The sequence below is a fragment of the Pseudopodoces humilis genome, chromosome 4 (genome assembly GCF_049639895.1).
Source record: "Pseudopodoces humilis isolate 2021_Gansu_Grassland_sample_001 chromosome 4, ASM4963989v1, whole genome shotgun sequence".
NCBI lineage: Eukaryota > Metazoa > Chordata > Aves > Passeriformes > Paridae > Pseudopodoces > Pseudopodoces humilis.
Window position 1 is genome coordinate 42,955,652 of NC_142203.1, and position 18,025 is coordinate 42,973,676.

General features: G+C 39.5%; 1 protein-coding gene across 2 annotated transcripts in view; it reads left to right on the plus strand.

Moving 5' to 3' along the window:
* The first annotated feature begins 438 nt into the window (after positions 1 to 438).
* The window catches only part of PRUNE2 (prune homolog 2 with BCH domain), a 62,962-nt gene continuing 45,375 nt past the window's right edge, over positions 439 to 18,025 (plus strand). Inside the window, exons 1-2 of one of the 2 annotated variants that reach the window (XM_088054431.1) lie at positions 439 to 6,808; positions 7,272 to 8,073. In XM_088054431.1, the coding sequence (XP_087910557.1) occupies positions 454 to 6,808; positions 7,272 to 8,073 (7,157 nt within the window). In that variant the 5' untranslated portion in view covers positions 439 to 453. The remainder of the gene's footprint in view (positions 6,809 to 7,271; positions 8,074 to 18,025) is intronic. The other variant, XM_088054432.1, reaches the window with a different exon arrangement.

Below are 18,025 nucleotides of genomic sequence, written 5' to 3' on the forward strand. Positions count from 1 at the left end.
ATATAATAAAAATAAAATATAATAATTATAAATAAATATAAATAACTATAATAAAATAATAAAAGTCAAATGGTATTATTTCTGACCAATCATACAACAAATATTATCTTCTTGATCTTGTGTTGTAATACATAATCTATTTGGGGATCATAATAATGATGCTGCAGTGAAACGGCCAAGCAATAGGTTAATAGAAAAAGACAGGTATGGCTGTATTAAATTATGAAGTAGTCAATATGTGCCTTATGTCCATGACTGCAGCGACTTCTGAAATATCCCGTTTTTCAACAGATCTGCTGTGAATTAGAAGAATGTCAGAATCCTTGTTTAGAGCTGGATCCTCTAGAATGTGAATGTGACCAAATTCTCGTTTATCAACCAGAAAATTCTTTGGTGACCTGTGATCAAATTTTTCTTCTAATTAAGGAAGTTATAAATAGAAGGCAACCAGAAATGGTATCAAATAGTAGAACTTCCTCTACTGAAGCTGTTGCTGGAAGTGCTCCACTTTCACAAGGATCTTCTGGTATTGTGGAGTTATATGGTTCTGATGTAGAACCACAGCCCAGTTCTGCCAATTTTATAGACAATCCTCAAGAGCTAAATGGGTCTATGCAAGCCCCCATTGATGTTAATGTAGACCTTGTGAGTCCAGACAGTGGCTTGGCTACCATTAGAAGCAGCCGATCTTCCAAGGAGAGTTCTGTTTTTCTTAGTGATGATAGCCCTGTTGCAGAAGGTGCTGCTTCTCATCACAGTCTTCTGCCTGGCTTTGATTCCTACAGCCCTATTCCTGAAGGAGCAATAGCTGAAGAACAAAAGTCTCAGTCAGAAAACAATAGTGATAACTTCGATCTTTTCAATTTTGATCTAGCACCCATGGTTACAGCTCCATCTGAGTCATCTTCTCGTTCTGTTGATTGTTCCCCAGCAGATGACTATTTTCTCAATAATGATTCATCAGAAGGGCATCAACTCACTCTGAAGAAAAAACTTGACAAGGCAAGCCTATTAGAAAATGATACAGTAAAGTATTCAACTGACTTACTTACGACTGAAATTGAGGAAGACAATCTGGCTGAATTTGATGAGAATCCAGGAGGAATGTGTGAGAAAACTTCAAGTTTGATTGATTCAGTTGAAGGTGATTCTTCTTCACCAGAAATGTTGAAATCTGCTGATTCAAGAATTCCACCAACTCCTATGAATAGTCTTGTAGATACCTCACCACTAGATAATGAGCAGCCTTTAATTTTCTCACAAGATGTCATAAAAAGAATTAATGAAATAGATGGCACAAATTACTGTCAGTCCCGTATTAGATATGGGAGCTGGTGGGATGGCTTTGACCTAGATTCCAGAAATGCTGATGCATGGAGTTCAAGCGAGCAGGAATCTGTTTTTCAGAGTCCTGTTTTATGGAAAGATTCCAAAGAAAGTCCCTTGTTACAAGAACATAGTGATAGAAGAGCCTCAGATTCTGTGTTCCTCCAAAAACAGTCAAAGCAAATGGAATATATGAAAGCAGGTCTGTGGGATAATGAGTTCAAACAACATAATTGGAACCATGAGAATCAAGAGAAAAACAGTGAACATTCATGTTTACAACCTGCTTCTTTAGATGAGACAAAGCAAGAAGTGGAGAGCTTTACAGACTTGTGGAGGGTCAGCCAGCCAGCACCTATGATATCAGATGCATGGTGTCATGGTGAAGAGAAAGGCAGCCAGTTAGCTGGAGACTCTTACAAAATCTGGACCGAGTTTGATGAAGGAAATGCTGGTAGATCCTCAGAAAATGTATGGAATATGCCCAAACTAGATAGAGAACTAAAATCAGTAAATATTCCTGAGGAATGGGCCATATCAAAAACTGGTTTATCAGATTCTTCAGAAATCACAGTGGACAGTGAGACTGAAAATCCAGAAGTGTGGGATAAAGGAAGATACTATTCAATAGAAGACCATGAAAAATCTAAAAATACAAATTTTGTTTTCAACAATATGCAAAATATCTCCAAGCTGAACACGGGGGAAAAAACTGTGTTTGGTGATCCTAAACACAGACCAAAAGGATTTGAAAATATAGATACCTGGAATATGTATGATAAAAACGTCAGAAATGAAGTAACAGAAGTAGTGGTGCCATGGGAGGATACCTTCTTATACAAAAACTCAGACCTTAGTTCCTCAAATATAGCAGAAGATTTAGTTGTTTCTCCACCAGACACCAATTATTCAACCTCTGATTCATACTTATCACCTACATATGTGGAAGATGACAGAGAAAATGAGGACAAGGATTTTGATGAAGAGACTGGTCAATTCAGGAAGACAAATTCGGCCGAGTCAGAAGTACCTGAGAAATCAAGCAAGGAACCATTATCTCCTAACAATGTGCCTTTTTCAAATACTAGAAATACAGATATCTGGGACGCTCCCCTAAATAACATCACCCAGTTACAAGAAAGAAATTCTGGAATTCCAGTTCCTTCTGCCTCTGCTAAACCTTGTCTTAATTCAGAACAAACATCTGATCTGTGTTTTTCAACTGAAACATGTACCAGTGAAAATAACTTTCCTGAATCTGAAAGCAGAAGAGTAATAGTGGCATATAATCAAACAGTGAATGACTTATCACCATCACAGAATGAATTAAATACGAGACAGAGAGGAGATGACAATGCAGAAACAGTGGGCAATGTTCCTGTAGAAGACACAAACACCTCTATGCCAACTTCAGAAAATAAGAATGGTTTGGAACTGAATATAAGTGACTTAGGGAGTGAGATACTTAGTAAGAATGCAGCACAAAACACTGCTGATATTGATGAAGAGCTGGGTAGTCAGGATTCAGTGCACCAGCAGAACTCATGGAGTTTACAGAGTGAGCAGGGTCACGGGGAAGGCTGGGATAATACCACTGTCATCTCTAAGGAAGGAAAAGAATGTAAGAGAACACATGTGACAAGTGGACAGCAGATGATTAATGACATTTGTAATAAACCAGTGCAAGAGGGCAGTGAATCTTCAGATAAAACAGATTTGGAAGAAAATGAGCCAACTGAAATTGCCACCTCCCCAGAAAAAATGAGAAATTCTGTTAGTTTGGAAGTATTAATCACAGAGAATGTGTCACTTTCCAATCAAAGCAATCCAGTTATTCAGGAAGAGAGAAAAGGCATTTTGCAGGATAGTTTAGAATCACCAAGTATTTCTGAAGGAGGCAGAGATTATAAATTTTTTGATGACACCTTACAACAAAATTACAATTATAGTGAAATGTCACAGCTGCTTTCTCAGGGAGCTGAAGAGGCTACAGTGACAGAGGATGCAACAAGTCCTAAGATGGAAAGTATTTTTGAAAGTTCTGATAAGGGTAGTGATAATCCTGAAAATAATTCTTCTAAAATGCCTGGAAGCTCAGGCGTCTGGAATGACTCTGGAAAGAATGGTTATGACCAGGCAACATCAATTCCTTTGATGGATAAACAACAAGAACCTCTGGGAGAAGGGCAAGAATGCTTCCATGAAGTCACTCCTAACCATCCAAACATTTGTAACTCTGAGCTAGCATCTTTTAAAAATAGCTCAGAACTGATGAGGACCAATGAAAATTCTTTCATGGATGAGTTTAAGAAAAATCCTTCTGGATTTGTTAGTGTTCCTGATATTACACATATGTCTGTGGTAGAAAATTCATTTTCACTTGAAATAGGTTCTGGGAGAAATGAAAACCCTGAAAGTTTAGAACCTGCTAATAATCTTTGTGGAGAGCCATTTGCAGTGCTTAATGACAGTTTTCCGCAAACTGCTTGGGATTCACAGCCATGTGAAGATATGCAATCTCCTGGAACAAGTCCTGAGGCAAGCGAAGTCCTCGAAATAGCAAATACCACAAGCAGCCTTTCAAAAGATACACAGATCAAAAGCTATTTGGAAGAAGATAATGTGTGGAGTAATTCAATAAATGATTATACACACTCAAGTGGAACAAGTCCTGACTTAAGTGATGCATCTGTGAATGTCTGGGGAGACCTTCCAGTTGCTAGTCATCATGGAAGAAGCAGGGATATGTGGGAGATAAAAAATAATAAAAATCTTGAAGATTCTTTTAAAATGCAGGAAATTGGGAATGAATATGAAGAAGGATTTGAAACAAGTGGCAAAGAGAACAAAGTTCCTAAAAGCTTAGATTTTTGGAATGCCCATGTAGATGATGACACTGTATCTTCTTTATCAAGTCCTGACATAAATGAGGATTCAGAGAATTCAGAAGCATGTCCTGAAGTGATTAATGAAGATTCAGTGTGTGAAAACAAACAGCACAAAGGAGCTGAAAATGGAGAGGATTATGTTCAATCCAATTCAACAAGTCCTGAAGCTGATGAAGACAATTTAGGTGCAAAAACTAAGGTGGGAGGAGAGAAGGTTCTGGTAAGCATCTTCAGTGAAAATTCTGAAACAGTTGAAGCCAGAAGGATATTGCAGGAGGATGTGACTATTGACTTTATTGATCATAATAAGACTACTCAATCTGCTACAGGCCAATGTAAAACACTTGATGAAAGAACTCAGGTGAGTATTTTCAATGAAAAAACAGATGGTGGAGAAGATTCATATTTGTATCAAATGAATGAAGATCCTACGTTGACTTCTGCTGCTGGTGATAAAGAAAAGCATACTTCAAAAGCTGTTGATCCATGGAGTATGTCACTGGAAGCTGAATCAAGAACTAATCCAAAATCCACAGTAGGAACATCTGATTTTCTAGATAACAGTTCAGAATGGTGGAGTTCACAAACTTCTGAAGAAAAGCAATTGGAAGATCAGTATTCTGTTTCAGGTCACTCTGTAACAAATCAGTTAGGAGATAGTAAAGAAGACTCCTGTGGTTCTTGTTCACAAGAAGAAGAACTGACAGAAGCACATTTCACTGATACAGGTAATGATGAAAATCCACCTGCCCCACTCTACTCCGATGAAAAAGAAAATATAAGACTAGTACATTCTATCAATAGTCCTGATGGTCAGATAAATGAAGACACTTTACAGTTCAAACAGCTTGATTCTTTCATACTGGATAAAGAGGAAAGGGAGCTGATAGAGCAGTTGTTTTCTACAGATGAGGAAAATCAGCTGACTCCCCAGAACTCTTTTTCAGGTGAGGAACAACCTGTACCAAATGCAGTGGTTGAAGCAAGCACTGTACTGGATCTACCAAAAGACAGTGAGGGAAATGGAAATCTCACTCCTCAAGGACAACAGGACAGCACCTGTGAAAGAGTAGAACTGCACAGCTCCATGCAAGGTGCTTCCACTGTAGAAGACTTATCTTTTGAAATGGCAGAAAAGTCAAGTCCAGAGTGGAACATATTAGTTCCCCAAACTGCACTTATCCCAGATATTTTACAGGATAACACACAAGGAAGCAATCAGCAGTTTTCAGTGGAACCTGACCTATGGACTAATGCTGAGCAGACTGTCACTTTGAAATCAGATGGTGAAAATCCTGATATTTTAAGTCACTGTGACCAAGACAATGGTTCAGAGTCATCAGGCAGTCCTGATGTGTGCCAGGAGTATGGAGCTAAGCATGCCTCTATCCCATATTCTCAGATACTTGCAGTGGAGCCTGAAGACAAAGACAGTCAGCCAATTCATACGAAGTCAAATATGAATAAAGAGGCAGATTTTGATTCAGAGTGTAAGCTAGTAATGCAGAAGGTGGAGATGCACTCTGAAAACAGTGGCCCCCAGGACTATGAACCAGTAATGACCAAAGAATTCTATCAGCTTATCTCTTCTAATCCTCAGGAGCCTCCTGAATCTGCAATTCCGGAAGAATACAGTCTAGAAAATAAGCTGGTTTTTGACCCTGTAGAGTCAACTGAAATTGCCAGTGAAGTTATAAAAGTGACATCCTTAGATCTGAAAGCCGTGTTCGATGAAAGTTTCACTCATGCAGACCACCAAGGAGCACCAACTGATGCAGCTCAAATAGCAACCTCTCAAATGCATTTGCTTCCCATGGATTTCAATGAACCTGATAGGGAAGAACAAGGCTTAAAAGAAATTAGTGCCTTGGGTGAATTTGTAAAATATTCTCATACTGACCATACAGCAGTAACTGGTGTTGAGCCAGATAGGTCAGAAGAATGTGTGGACCGATCTGACACAGGGATAGAACATAGTATCAGCAACACCTCAGTGACTCATGTCCCGGCAGGCACATGTGATGCAATGAACATACTGACACTGCTAGGCAATGAAAGTAGTGAGGCAGCAGAAAGGAAATCAAAGGATGAACAGACACTGTTTCCCAAACCCTTTCTCCCTGGTGGTAATAAAGGTGATGAATCTGATTCAAATAATCAACTGTTTGATGACACAACAAAAGAATATGAAGCTGTAATGGAAAATTATGTTCCTGTGTTTAAGGAAATACCCAATGACCAATCACCAGCAGTGTGTACTCCACCATCCTCTGCATCTTTTTATGCTGAACCCTCTGGCAGCAGAGAGGATGCAAACGGTGAGCTCTTGTTACAGCAGCCATTTTATGACAGCATTACTTTGGGAAAACAATTGCCACTGCCAGCCCCTCCGGAAGGTGTGGAGGGCATCCTAATGACCGAAGATAAGGTGTCTGAAACATCCACAGAGTGCCTTGAGGAAAATCTCACCTCGGTACCTTTGCTCTCCATGTCTGAAGTAACTCCACTAGACTCTGGTTTTTTGACAGGAAAATCTGAAGCAGAAACAACCGATCCCGACTCACCACCAGGTGGAGATAGAAGATCATGTGATGGTAAGAAAATCTGCTTTCCACGGTAAATATATAGGATGGAGGAAGGAGGAAGTGTCTGGCGTATTTCTGCTTAATGAGGAGGAGGCTTTGAGTGAAGTGTGAAGTTTGTGTATCTCCCTAATGTACAGAATATGTATTGTGGAAAGAGCTCTAGCATCACTCTCTCAGACAGATCTAAAGCTTTTAAACAGTGAAGTAGGAATATAATTTCTGTTGTTTTTTCAGGTTTTTTCTGGCCTAACCTATGGGACACTGAATTGTTTGTGCCTTGGGGACGATTGCCATGTTAATGTATAACCTTTAACAATAATGATGATGATGATGTTATAAAATTCAAGTACACATTAACAGAGAAAAGCAAACTGAAAAGAGCTTTATCTCACAGCACTGATTGAAGCATGTTATGGTGACTAAATCAGTAATTAAAAAATTCAGAAGAGTTTCTATTTGCCTCTTCTTTTAGCAGCTGGCACTGACTCCCTACTTTGTCGGGAGGAAAAGCTGAGAAATTCCCCTATGAGCCCTGATCTGGAAGGTACAGAGAGTGAGAAAGATGCGAGGATGCAGGTGTTCCCAGTGCCACTGGAGGTAGATTACATCCTTGTTACTGAGGAAGAAAATACATCTGCAACGAATGATACCCTTGAAAGAAGCAAAATTAATTTTGCATTTCAAGAATCCCATGAAGGCTTTTCACCAGGCTCCTTGGATACCTTTCCGCCAATCCCCATTTCAGATGAAAGCAAAGATCACTTTGGTTGTGGGACTGGATGGGATGCTGTTCACTTAGAAGAGAAAAACTCTTCTGCTGTGCCTCAGAAGCTGAATGGTGAAAGGAAATCACAGGAAAGCTGTGGGCAAGATGAGGGTTGGATTATATTGGGCCAAAATGAAGTAAGTGACATATCACCTGAAGAAATTTCTTACAAGACAGAGATGCGAAAATCAGAGTCTGGACATACTGCTGAAGAACTGGCATCTGCTGTAGCACAGGAATTGTTTCTTGACACTTGGACAGAATTTCAGGTAGAAACTCCCCTTGAGAAATCTTTTGAACGTGAAAGCTGTTCTCCTTCAGATGGACTGACTGCTGAGAATGTGAGTCTGGGCACTGCAGGAACATCAGAGTTGCAGGTAGTTGGTGATGATAGTACATGGGAAGCAAATTCTCAACAAAGGCTTGGGAATAATGTAGCAACAGAACAAGAAATGAAGGAGGAAATGGTTCTTCTCAGCAATGACAGAGAATTGAATCAAAAATCAGGGTGAGTAAAAACCCATGTTCTTTCAAAAGTCTTCTGTTCATTTGTTACCTATGTTACTGAGGTGTGTGCCATTATGAATAGATGGCAAGACTTTCAAGTCTGAAATATGCAATGTATTTACATTATTTAACTATCAATGTATTTCCCCCTTTCTGTAAACAGATTCTTGGTTCTTCGTTGCCTGATATGAGCCAAATTAGGGTTGTTTTACAATTGATTCGAAGGTCACTTTCTTGTAAGAGTAAATCTATCTTCCTTCTGTGAAGTCCCATTAATTGTATTACCTACCTTTAAATCTGAAACAGACGTGGCCAGGGAATACAGGCCCAAGGCAGGTACTGATGATATTACCAGTACATGATGTGATCATGGAGGGATTGAAGTGAAGTACTGTCTCAGCCCAAAGCAAAACTGCTGAGAAGGAAGAAAGTAAGGAGTCAAGGCCCAGAGTCAGAAAAATGTGCTGCGTATACAGGAAAGAAAAGCATGAAGGAAAGTTGTGGTCTATGTGATTATTTTCAAGCTCTGATCAGGTCAGAGGAGCATTTATGACTGTTTGAATTGAACTGGCAATTGAAGCAGATCGAGTGAGTATGTATGGACCTGGCTTTGGGTGGACATGCAGCCTCTGTGCTGGTAGTATTCCTGCTGCCGAGTGATTCCCTGCTGTGTTATCAGATATAGTGAGGGGTGGCCCTCCTGACTCCATTTACTGTAGTGTATTGGGGAGGGTGCTTCTGTTGTTGACCTCTCCTCCTTTGTAAACAGCAGGTTGCTATCAGGAGAGAGAAAAAATTTCAGAAGTGTTAGCAGAAGATGAGCACTCATCAGATCTGTAGAGTCCGAAGTAAACCAAATATTGAGTGCTTATCCTTGAAACTAGCAAAAGAATGGTGGGTTGGCATTTCTGTTGCACCCAATCCTCTAAGCTTCTGAATTCCATTCCAGAAGGAAAAGTAGAAATTTCCTATAGAAGAGAAATCTGGGAGAAGCCCAAACAAAGAAGATTTCCAAGCAGCTGTTTTGCATCCATGTTGTTGTGTGGAAGGGTGGCTTAGGATCAGCAAATCTAGGAAAGCTAGATGTCCTTTGACTTGGAGGTGCTTTATTTGTTAACCCAGGAAGCCATTTTCTGGTGTTACCTCTGCAGGGTTTCACTAGGAGTTCATTAAAAACAACTGATTTCAATTAATAAAGATGCTTTTTTGACAAACTATGCATTTCTAGTAAAAAAATTTAGGATCATGAAATGCTTACCAGTTCCGCTCACGATCAGTATTGAATGGCACAGGAAACAGAAGAGTTGTTTAGGGGTGCTGGCTAGTTGCAGGCTTGCAAATCTGACATGAAGAAATCGTCTGTTATTTCCTAAAGCATTTTAAATTAAAAACTGGCAGATGCTGACCCAGTCTAAGTCACGCTGATTAATTACATGCAGGCAATATCCTAGTGGTTTGATTTGTCATACTTACATACCCATGATGTTTTTAGAGAGGAAAACTCTAGGTGTCTGATTTAGAATAAATTTTAAATGAACCAGCACATTTTGGACTTGAGATAACTTCAGTGCAGTAGGATTCTTAGTTAGACACCTCAGGAAAAAAAATCTGATTTTTGAACTTAGACTGATACTAGAAAAAATATGGCCATGGATTAATAGGAGGGGTTTAACGTCTTATTACTATAAATTTTTAGATCCACTTTGAGAAGAGCTGTTTTTTAGGAACTTCAGCAAATCCTGAAGTACTACTCCACAATAGTTCACATTGGAGTTTTGCATGCAGTACATTCATTATTCTTAGAACTTAGTGTATTTGCTTAGACTAATTCCCACATTAAAATCCAGAATTGGATGAATTTTAATGTTCTTGTGTTTTCAGTAGAAATTTAAACAGATGATGGAATATGGTGCATCCTGCAAGAAAAAGATAAAATAATTCTTGGTATGGAATATATATATTTTATATATCACTATAGCTTCTTATATATATATGGAATATATATATATATTATATATCATTATAGCTTCTAATTTAGTCTTTTTTCATATCTCACTTAGAAGTTATTTAATACCAAATGCCTTTTTAGTCAGTAGCAGTGGTTATTTCTGTCCTTTACACTACTTGATACTGATGCCCAGAGAAGCAAGGTAAGGAACTTCTTCAGCTTCCACATTAACAATTAATTGTGAGAGCATGAAACCAGTAAAATCTACTTCGCTTTGGATTAAGTTTTCTTGTTAGATATTTTTCTTGGTAAGTTGTAAACTTTAATAGATGTTTCTTCCACCATTGATAATATTAAAAGTAATTAATCCTCTTCCATGTATGGAAATACATGGATTTTTATGTAATAGAGATTGCTTTTCTGGTGTGGTTTTCCCCTCAGTTTCCCCTCTGCTTGGTAGTTGATAAACTTGTAATAAGCCCATATATTCAGTCAGTTAGATAAAACTTCAGACTTCTTAGGAGAACAGACATATGCCTCCCTGTGCATGCCCACAGCATGATCACAGAGGCCTTGATTCCTTTGAAACCAAAGCAAACACATGAAAAATGCTATGATGAAACACATACAGGAGGCATTATTTGTAGGTGATACATAAACAGCTGAAAAACTAGCAACTGACATGGTAGAAGCATGTAATTGCAGATGCTCTCTTAATATGTTTAATTGACAGTTTTAAACACGGAAGTTCCTTCTTAAAACATAGCTCACTATGCAGCTTTTGACTTTTTAGTCTGAAATTAACTGCCCTTCATGGCCAACAAAGTTTAAAACAATGTGATGCAGCTGAGCTGCCAGCCTTTGGGAGGTTAGTGAAGAAACCCTGGTGTCATCATGTAAGAGAAGAAACTAAGACTTTCCTGATTATTGCAGTACAATTTCTGGAAGGCATCTGATGATGCCAGTCATCATGCTCTGAGTCTGCCAAAGATTTATGTCAAAGTAGGATGTAAAGAAATTCTTCAGTGTGAGAGTGATGAGGGACTGGAACAGGTTGCCTGGAATAGCTGCAAGGGCTGTGTCCTTGGAAGTGTTCAGAGCCAGACTGGATGGGGCTCTGAGCAACCCACTGGAGTAGTAAGTGTTCCTTCCCCTGTCAAGTGTGTTGGAACCAGGTGATCTTTGTGGGCCCTTCCAACCCAAACCATTCTGTGGTTCTATGATCTTTGAAAAATAAAGAAACTTATAATTTGTATTCAAAGTCAAACCCAGCCAATGAACAACTGAATTAGTAGTCCAAAGTTTATGAAGGCACTTACTTATTAACTGTCTTCTAATCCCTTTTATAGCCATATGCCCCTGTTTAGGAAAAAAAAATCCTACTTGTACTGTGCTGAAGTAGGTTCCTTTTGTAGTGGAGTAAGGGCCAGTGAAGGACACAGTTTGTATTGGTTTCTGCTTTCATTCAGCAGATGTCTGCCACTTCTTCTAATAAAATTGCCTGTTACGTAGAAGAGGTAATTGAGATTTTGAAATGGCATAAACGAAAACCAGAATGAGGAAGTGCCTTAAAATCTTAATGTCTGCTAGTCACTTCCTCCTTCATCCCAATGTCAAATGTAACAACTCTCAAAGCTGTTTTAAGGAAGTCTGTGGCTAGAGGTAAAGTTCTTCCACCCACTTCTGTTTTATTTCTGCAACGAAAAGCTTCAGCAGAGAGTGAAGAATAAGGAAGCTTACTTCCTGTTTCAAAACACTGGAGAAAAGACATAAGCTTGTCTCAGAAATAGACAAATACCTAAAGTAACAAACCCTAGAGATTCTTTGGACTCCTGAAAATAGTACAAAAAGATTTGATAGCACATTACTAAGGTCAGTCTTTCCGGAAAGAAAACAGCTTTTTATGCAGCATATTTGGTGAGCTGGATAACATACTTTGCTGCTGCTGACTGGAAGTATGCCAGCAGTAAAATTTAGGAAGACGGGGTGTAATTTTCTTCTTGATAGAAGGTATCTTGTCTTACAGAGCTGTATGAAGGTTGTTGGTGATGAATTGATCAAGAAGCAGAGGGAGAACACTGCAGATAGCTATGCTAGTTTTCACCCAGCACATTTCTCAGAGTATTTTAATGGCTGTGTATACCAGATAATTCTTGCTTTTACCTTTGTTCTAGGGAAGCATTATCCTTTTCCTTATTAGAAAGAGTTAAAAAGAGCTGAACAAAATACAATGAAATGATGTATTGGTTTGAGGTACAAGAAGCAGAGAGAGCAGTAGAAATAAGAACAGAGATATTTGGAAGATTTGGGGGAAAGCTTAGAAGACTGGTGGCAAAACTGAGCCGAAGACAATTTCCTTTGAAGAACTACCACAATGTATTTAACCTACTAGAATAAGACTTCAAAATAAAGCTTCATTTATCTTTCTGATAGAATTTTCTCAAAGTAACAGGAATAATTATTTTCTGCTCAGATGTATAATGATGTTTTGGAAAAGATAGTTCTTCCACTGCCTCTGTCTGAAATGTCTTTCTGTGACCACTACTGTACTGCTGGCTATTAAAATTGCCTAGTAGAGGAAGCAATCCAGTGTTATATTAATAGAACAGCCTGCTTTCATCACATTTCCCTGTGCTTGCCAGTGTATAAATATAATTAAATTTAATTAAAGAAAAATATGTGACTGTTACAAGATTAATAAGAATTCTGAGATGACTCTGCTGTCCCTGTGACTTAGCCAAATACAAATAAAACTGAAAGCCATTAATTATTCAAGTCAGTATCAATGCCCAGTACTGACATTAAATACTGACAGACTGAAACCCAGGAAAAAATTCATATTGACTCCAGTGAGCAAAGTTTTCACCGAATATTTTCTCAAAATGTCTCTTCTGTCATCCCAAAGTTAGAATAAGGCAGTGAGTTAGGGATCCCAGGTTTGCCTTATTTTTTTATGGGCATAGCAGGGTGCTATATACAGGATGCTGAAAGTCTTGAAAATCTGTTGTAAGAAAAAATAAAGTAACATTTACTTCCCTTTGGATACCTGTTTTCTTTTTTTCCCTTGGAAACCTGTGGGGCTGCCATCTTTCACTTCTGTCAGGATTGTTTATTAATTGGCCAGATCCACTGGAAGGCAATTCCAGGCACTCTGGGGACCAGGCATGCTGCTTCAGTTATGCTTCCAGCTCCTGCTGAACTACAAAATTATGGACTTGAAATGGCAACTGAATTTAGATCTCCCACTTGGCAGCACAAAGCATGACATTTGACTTAACACAAGGACCATGCTTTAAAGGTTAAAACCAAACATGTAAGTAAAGGAGCAACAACTGAGAAGGTTGTTTATAGGAAGGTCCTGATGGGCTCATTTTTGTAAAAGCAGCTTTAATATTTACATGGCAAATACCATGACCTTTACAAAAATCCTTTAAGAAGAAAAGAACAGTGCTTCAGTGACCAAAAAACAACTTTAAAAGGGAAAAAAACACACAACTTACTATTATTTACTAATGGTACTGAATTTTTAATTAAATTGTGAGATTGGCCTGATAGAGCCAGGAAGCAAGGAGACCTGGACTTTGTTAGTATGGTTTAGCAGTTAAATTAAAAAATCCCCTGCTATTAAAAGCACCACTGTTTTCTGGGCTAATTAACTATATAATATATTCCAATCTATGGGATCAATGATGAGATTTCAGCCTAAAGTGTTAACAAGCTTTGAAATTTTAACCCTATTGATGCAGAGCTGACTTTGGCAGTGAGCCCCAGTGAGGTTAGTGGTCCCAGCAGGGCATCTATTAAGGAGTCCATGAAGTGGTTCTGGCCTTTGCATAATGAAGGGCACGGGGAAATGTACCAGCAGGTGACTGGACACTGAAAGACTCAGCGGGGACTGATGACTCTGCTGGACGACCCCCAGACTTCTGCATGCACGGACTGTGAGGGTATAAAAGCCCAGAGTTTCCTGTGTTCGGGGTCTTTCCTCAGAGGTACCCAACTCAAGCTGTTCTTTTGTTGCACCATGATTAGATTATTTTAAGGATTGAGACTCGGCTATGGGAAACGTGGGGTTGCACCGGTAAGGGAACTTGGTCTGACTGCGTGAGTGTGGGGTTCCAGCTCAGGTGCTGTGAGTGTGACTGCCAGAGTGGCTTGTGGATGGTCAGCATCCTAAAATCTCAAAAATACTCTATGGTACTTGAATGGAGAATTGGTATGGAGAATTAAGGTCTTGTTTTTGACCACATTACTAATTTCACAGCTTCACCATAATCTTTCTACTAATGACTTCTATTATACATAAATATTTATATCTTAATTTCCTGGATACAGGAAATCTGGGTACTTTGGACTTTTGGGTCCATGGTTACTGGGTTTGTGGACTTTTGATTTTAAATTAATTCAGTTTTGGACAGCTGAAAAAGTCCTAGAAACTTCCCTATCACTGAAAATTTTACATACAGCTAGGTGACAGAAACATCAAAGATGATGTGTCTGCAGCACTGTCCTGTTTAGAAGTGTATTTTCGTATTGGTGATTTAAATCTCTTGAAATGCTTTGTATTTATCTGTTTTCCTTTTTAAAATGGCATCTGGGTCTGATTTATCAGGACATGCATAGCAGATAATGACCACTTTTTCTGTAGGATTACTTACACCAAGAAGAACAAGGTGAGAGCCAGTGAATTGTGATTTACACTGTGCTGCAGCTGTGCATAGAGCTGTACTGGAAAGAGAAAACAGGGTTAGGCTTCTGTTTGTTTTTGACTGTTTATGGCTAAGCAGTCGGATGTGAGAGCTTCTCCAGTTCTCACTGTTTTCCAGGAGGATATGTGCAGTGTGATGAGAGAAACCACATGAAGGTTAGGCTGTCCTAGGGTCTGTTGTCTTGCTGTACAGATTAGGATTGGAAGCTGTTTTGCATTTGGAAAGAAAGCTGGATTTTTTAGGGTCCTACTCAGAATTCACTTCTATAAAAGGAGACTGTGAGACTGCACTGCTTGGGAAGAAGAATCCTTTCTCTCCCTAAGAAACACAACCAGGACCACAGGCTGTGGGCATTGCTTCCTGCTGCACATAGCTGGTGTTTTCAGAATCTGTCATGCCTTCTGAACTGGTGGTTGTTGGTGTTTCTGGTTTTTTTTCGTTTAAATTTTCACCTGCATTCCCACTGTTAAATTGCAAACTGAAAAAAAATAGTCCAAACCCTGTCTGAATGTGCATGTGCTCTTCAGCCATTGATGCAAACAGAAGTGAGGGCTGAGACTGGTTGAATCCATAGGAACTTTTGTCATGCAATCTCAGCATAAGCTTTCCTCAGGCAGTGAAATGAAGCAGCAGGGAGCCTTTTTGCTACCGCCAGCTGACTCGCTGCATCAAAGTTTGATGATGCTCCGGTGAAGCTCCGCAGGGAATGTGAAAAAGAATCGTAATTTTCACGGCCGAAGCACAGCTCTGCGTTTGTTTAAGAGTGCCTGTAACCAAAGCCCAGTAGCTGCTGGTTCCCACAGCCGGCTGTGTGAAGGCAGGTGATCGCCCTTATTTAGCAGTACCACTACCCACGTGACAAGAAAATGGTGGAGGATCTGTGCTCCTAGTAAACTGCTGGAGAGCGAGGGATGCTGAAGTGCAGCAGTGGAGCATCCTTACTATTTTTGCAGTAGAAAGGCCTTCTCAAGTCTTCAGAAGGTAAGCATCTCTTTGCTCCGAGTGGCAGATGTGCGGAAGATTTTCTGATTAGCGGCTCCTTATTGCAGTTACTTCAGACAGAAAAAGGGTAAATGCTAGTCAGCATGATGCAAAGCACTCAGGACCTCGTTACTGAAAACAGGGCAGCTGCATTTTAATTCTGTTGCAGCTCTTTACCAGAGAAGCTTACATCAGTTCAGAAAGATTTCTTTTGTCTGAGCACAGGCATGGTATTTATAATTAGGAAACAAAACTTCACTGCACGGTCACCTAATATGCTGGATTATTTTCAGCTTTTTTTTGCCTAGCTCTGAGGATACAATGGGCAAAAAGGGATGAAAGGGCATTGCCAGCGTATAGCTTGCTTTTAAAAGTGCTTAATTACTGGTAGCTCGACTGTTTGTGACAGCTCTCATTGTAGGCTACTTGCCATTACAGTTTCGGGTGTTTTTTCCATATCAATTGAAGCATATGATTTTTGAATTTTTTGCAAAGCCCTCTTAAAATGTTGCGGTGAACAGTATGTGTAATTTTTGAAGGTTAACTGATGAGGGTTGCAGCAATAATCTCAGCGGTAAGAGATTTAATTACTGCAAAAGTTGGTTTGTGCAGGCAGTATTCTTTTTAAAATTTAATTATAGGAGCTTGATTCAGCTCATCCAGTTGCTTGCTTTTCTGTCTGTGATGAAGGAATGAAAATATTCTTCAGTTCCAAGTATGGTAAGCCCATAAATGATAGTGATGATAGTGATAATACAGGAGGCATTGAAATAAACAGAATGTAAAAATATTGGCTACTTGGAGCGACATTGAAAGGAAATGTATGCAGGCTTGTTTGGTGCATTTAGCCAGAATTCTTCTAAGGCAGCTGGGGAAGGGAAGCAGGGGCAGGCAGAGATGTGATTTCTGGATTTATCTTTATTTACTTGGAAAGCAGAGCTGTTTTGAGAAAGGGAGGATGCACACAGCTCTAGCAGCACTGTCAGGAGGCATTAAAACAACCGTGGGGGTCAGAGCAGGGAACAATGCACACTGATCCTTACCCTGCCAAACATTTCTTTTTCCCAGGGCTGCCATGTTCATGCTTTGATTCTCAGCCACACTCTTGTGTGGCTCTCATGTGGGGTAGGGGTGTACAAAGATCTAAAATAGCCTTTTCTTTCCTGGCTTCGATGAGTCTGTTTTTTTATTTGGCCTTGCATTAATCTGGACAGTAGAAAATTCATGTAGTTAGAGACAAATCTAGTTTTTGTATGCATTCACTACTTAAAAAACTTAGATCCTGCTACAAGCAGTCTGTTGCAGTTTTGTGGCACCTCTGTATAATACTCAGCAGTAATAGGAGAACAGTGTTATTTACAGTTTGTAATATGTTTGTAGGAAAAGGCATAAGGAAAAAAGCCATCTTAAAGCCCCAGTCTTTGTTTGGGCAATAAAGCTGCAGCTTGCAAACTTAATAGGAAGCAATGTATAGGTGAGAATATGATTTTGAAAGCACCTGTGTAAGGCTTTTTAAAATCACTGTAGTGTCTTCAGGACTGGAAACACTTGCTATCACACCCTGTATAAATACCCAGAAAATGACAGTGCCACTGCAATAACAAATGATACTGAGGCAGAGGAAGGTGGGAGTGACATTTGAGTTACTTGACAGATTTTGCAGCTCATCTACTTGGTTTTTCCTTTGGACTTTGAAGGAAGTGGTTTAGCTGTTACGGGATTTTAAGAATTTACTCCTTATTAGTTCTTAGTGTATCTTGTAGTCTGTGGTCTTACCTACAGCCATTGCACTTACGAAAACCAGACAGCAGCAGATGGGACTTTTTTATTTTAGGCTAACAGATGAAACCTGACTGTGTCCTACACATTGGCAGCAGACTCTAAAGAGCTTTCTGCTGGGCACAACCCCAGCAAGATATACCATTGCCTGCTTGTTGGAAGTAGAGCATATAGCTAACCTTGCCCGTGTATTTCCCTAGCTGTAATATGTGAGGAGTGCCATGTGGAGGAAGGAGGAGCCCCATTTTCTCACCTCATTCCTGAAGATTACTTCTTCAGTCTGGCATTTCCTGTCACTCTGACTCTTTCACAGCGTTTTTGCTATCACTGACATTACTTCTCTTTCCCACACTTGGGTTGGTTTTTATCTTCCTACTGCTTGTGTGGCACTTCCAATTCAGTGACAGAATTCTGCTCCTGAAGATAACTGGTGGCTTTCTGCATTTCCCATCTCTCTTTGCACATGCCTTTCAGACCTGCCAGCTGCCGGGTCTAACAATCTTTCTTGCCCCTAACACCTCTTGCCAGTGCAAGCA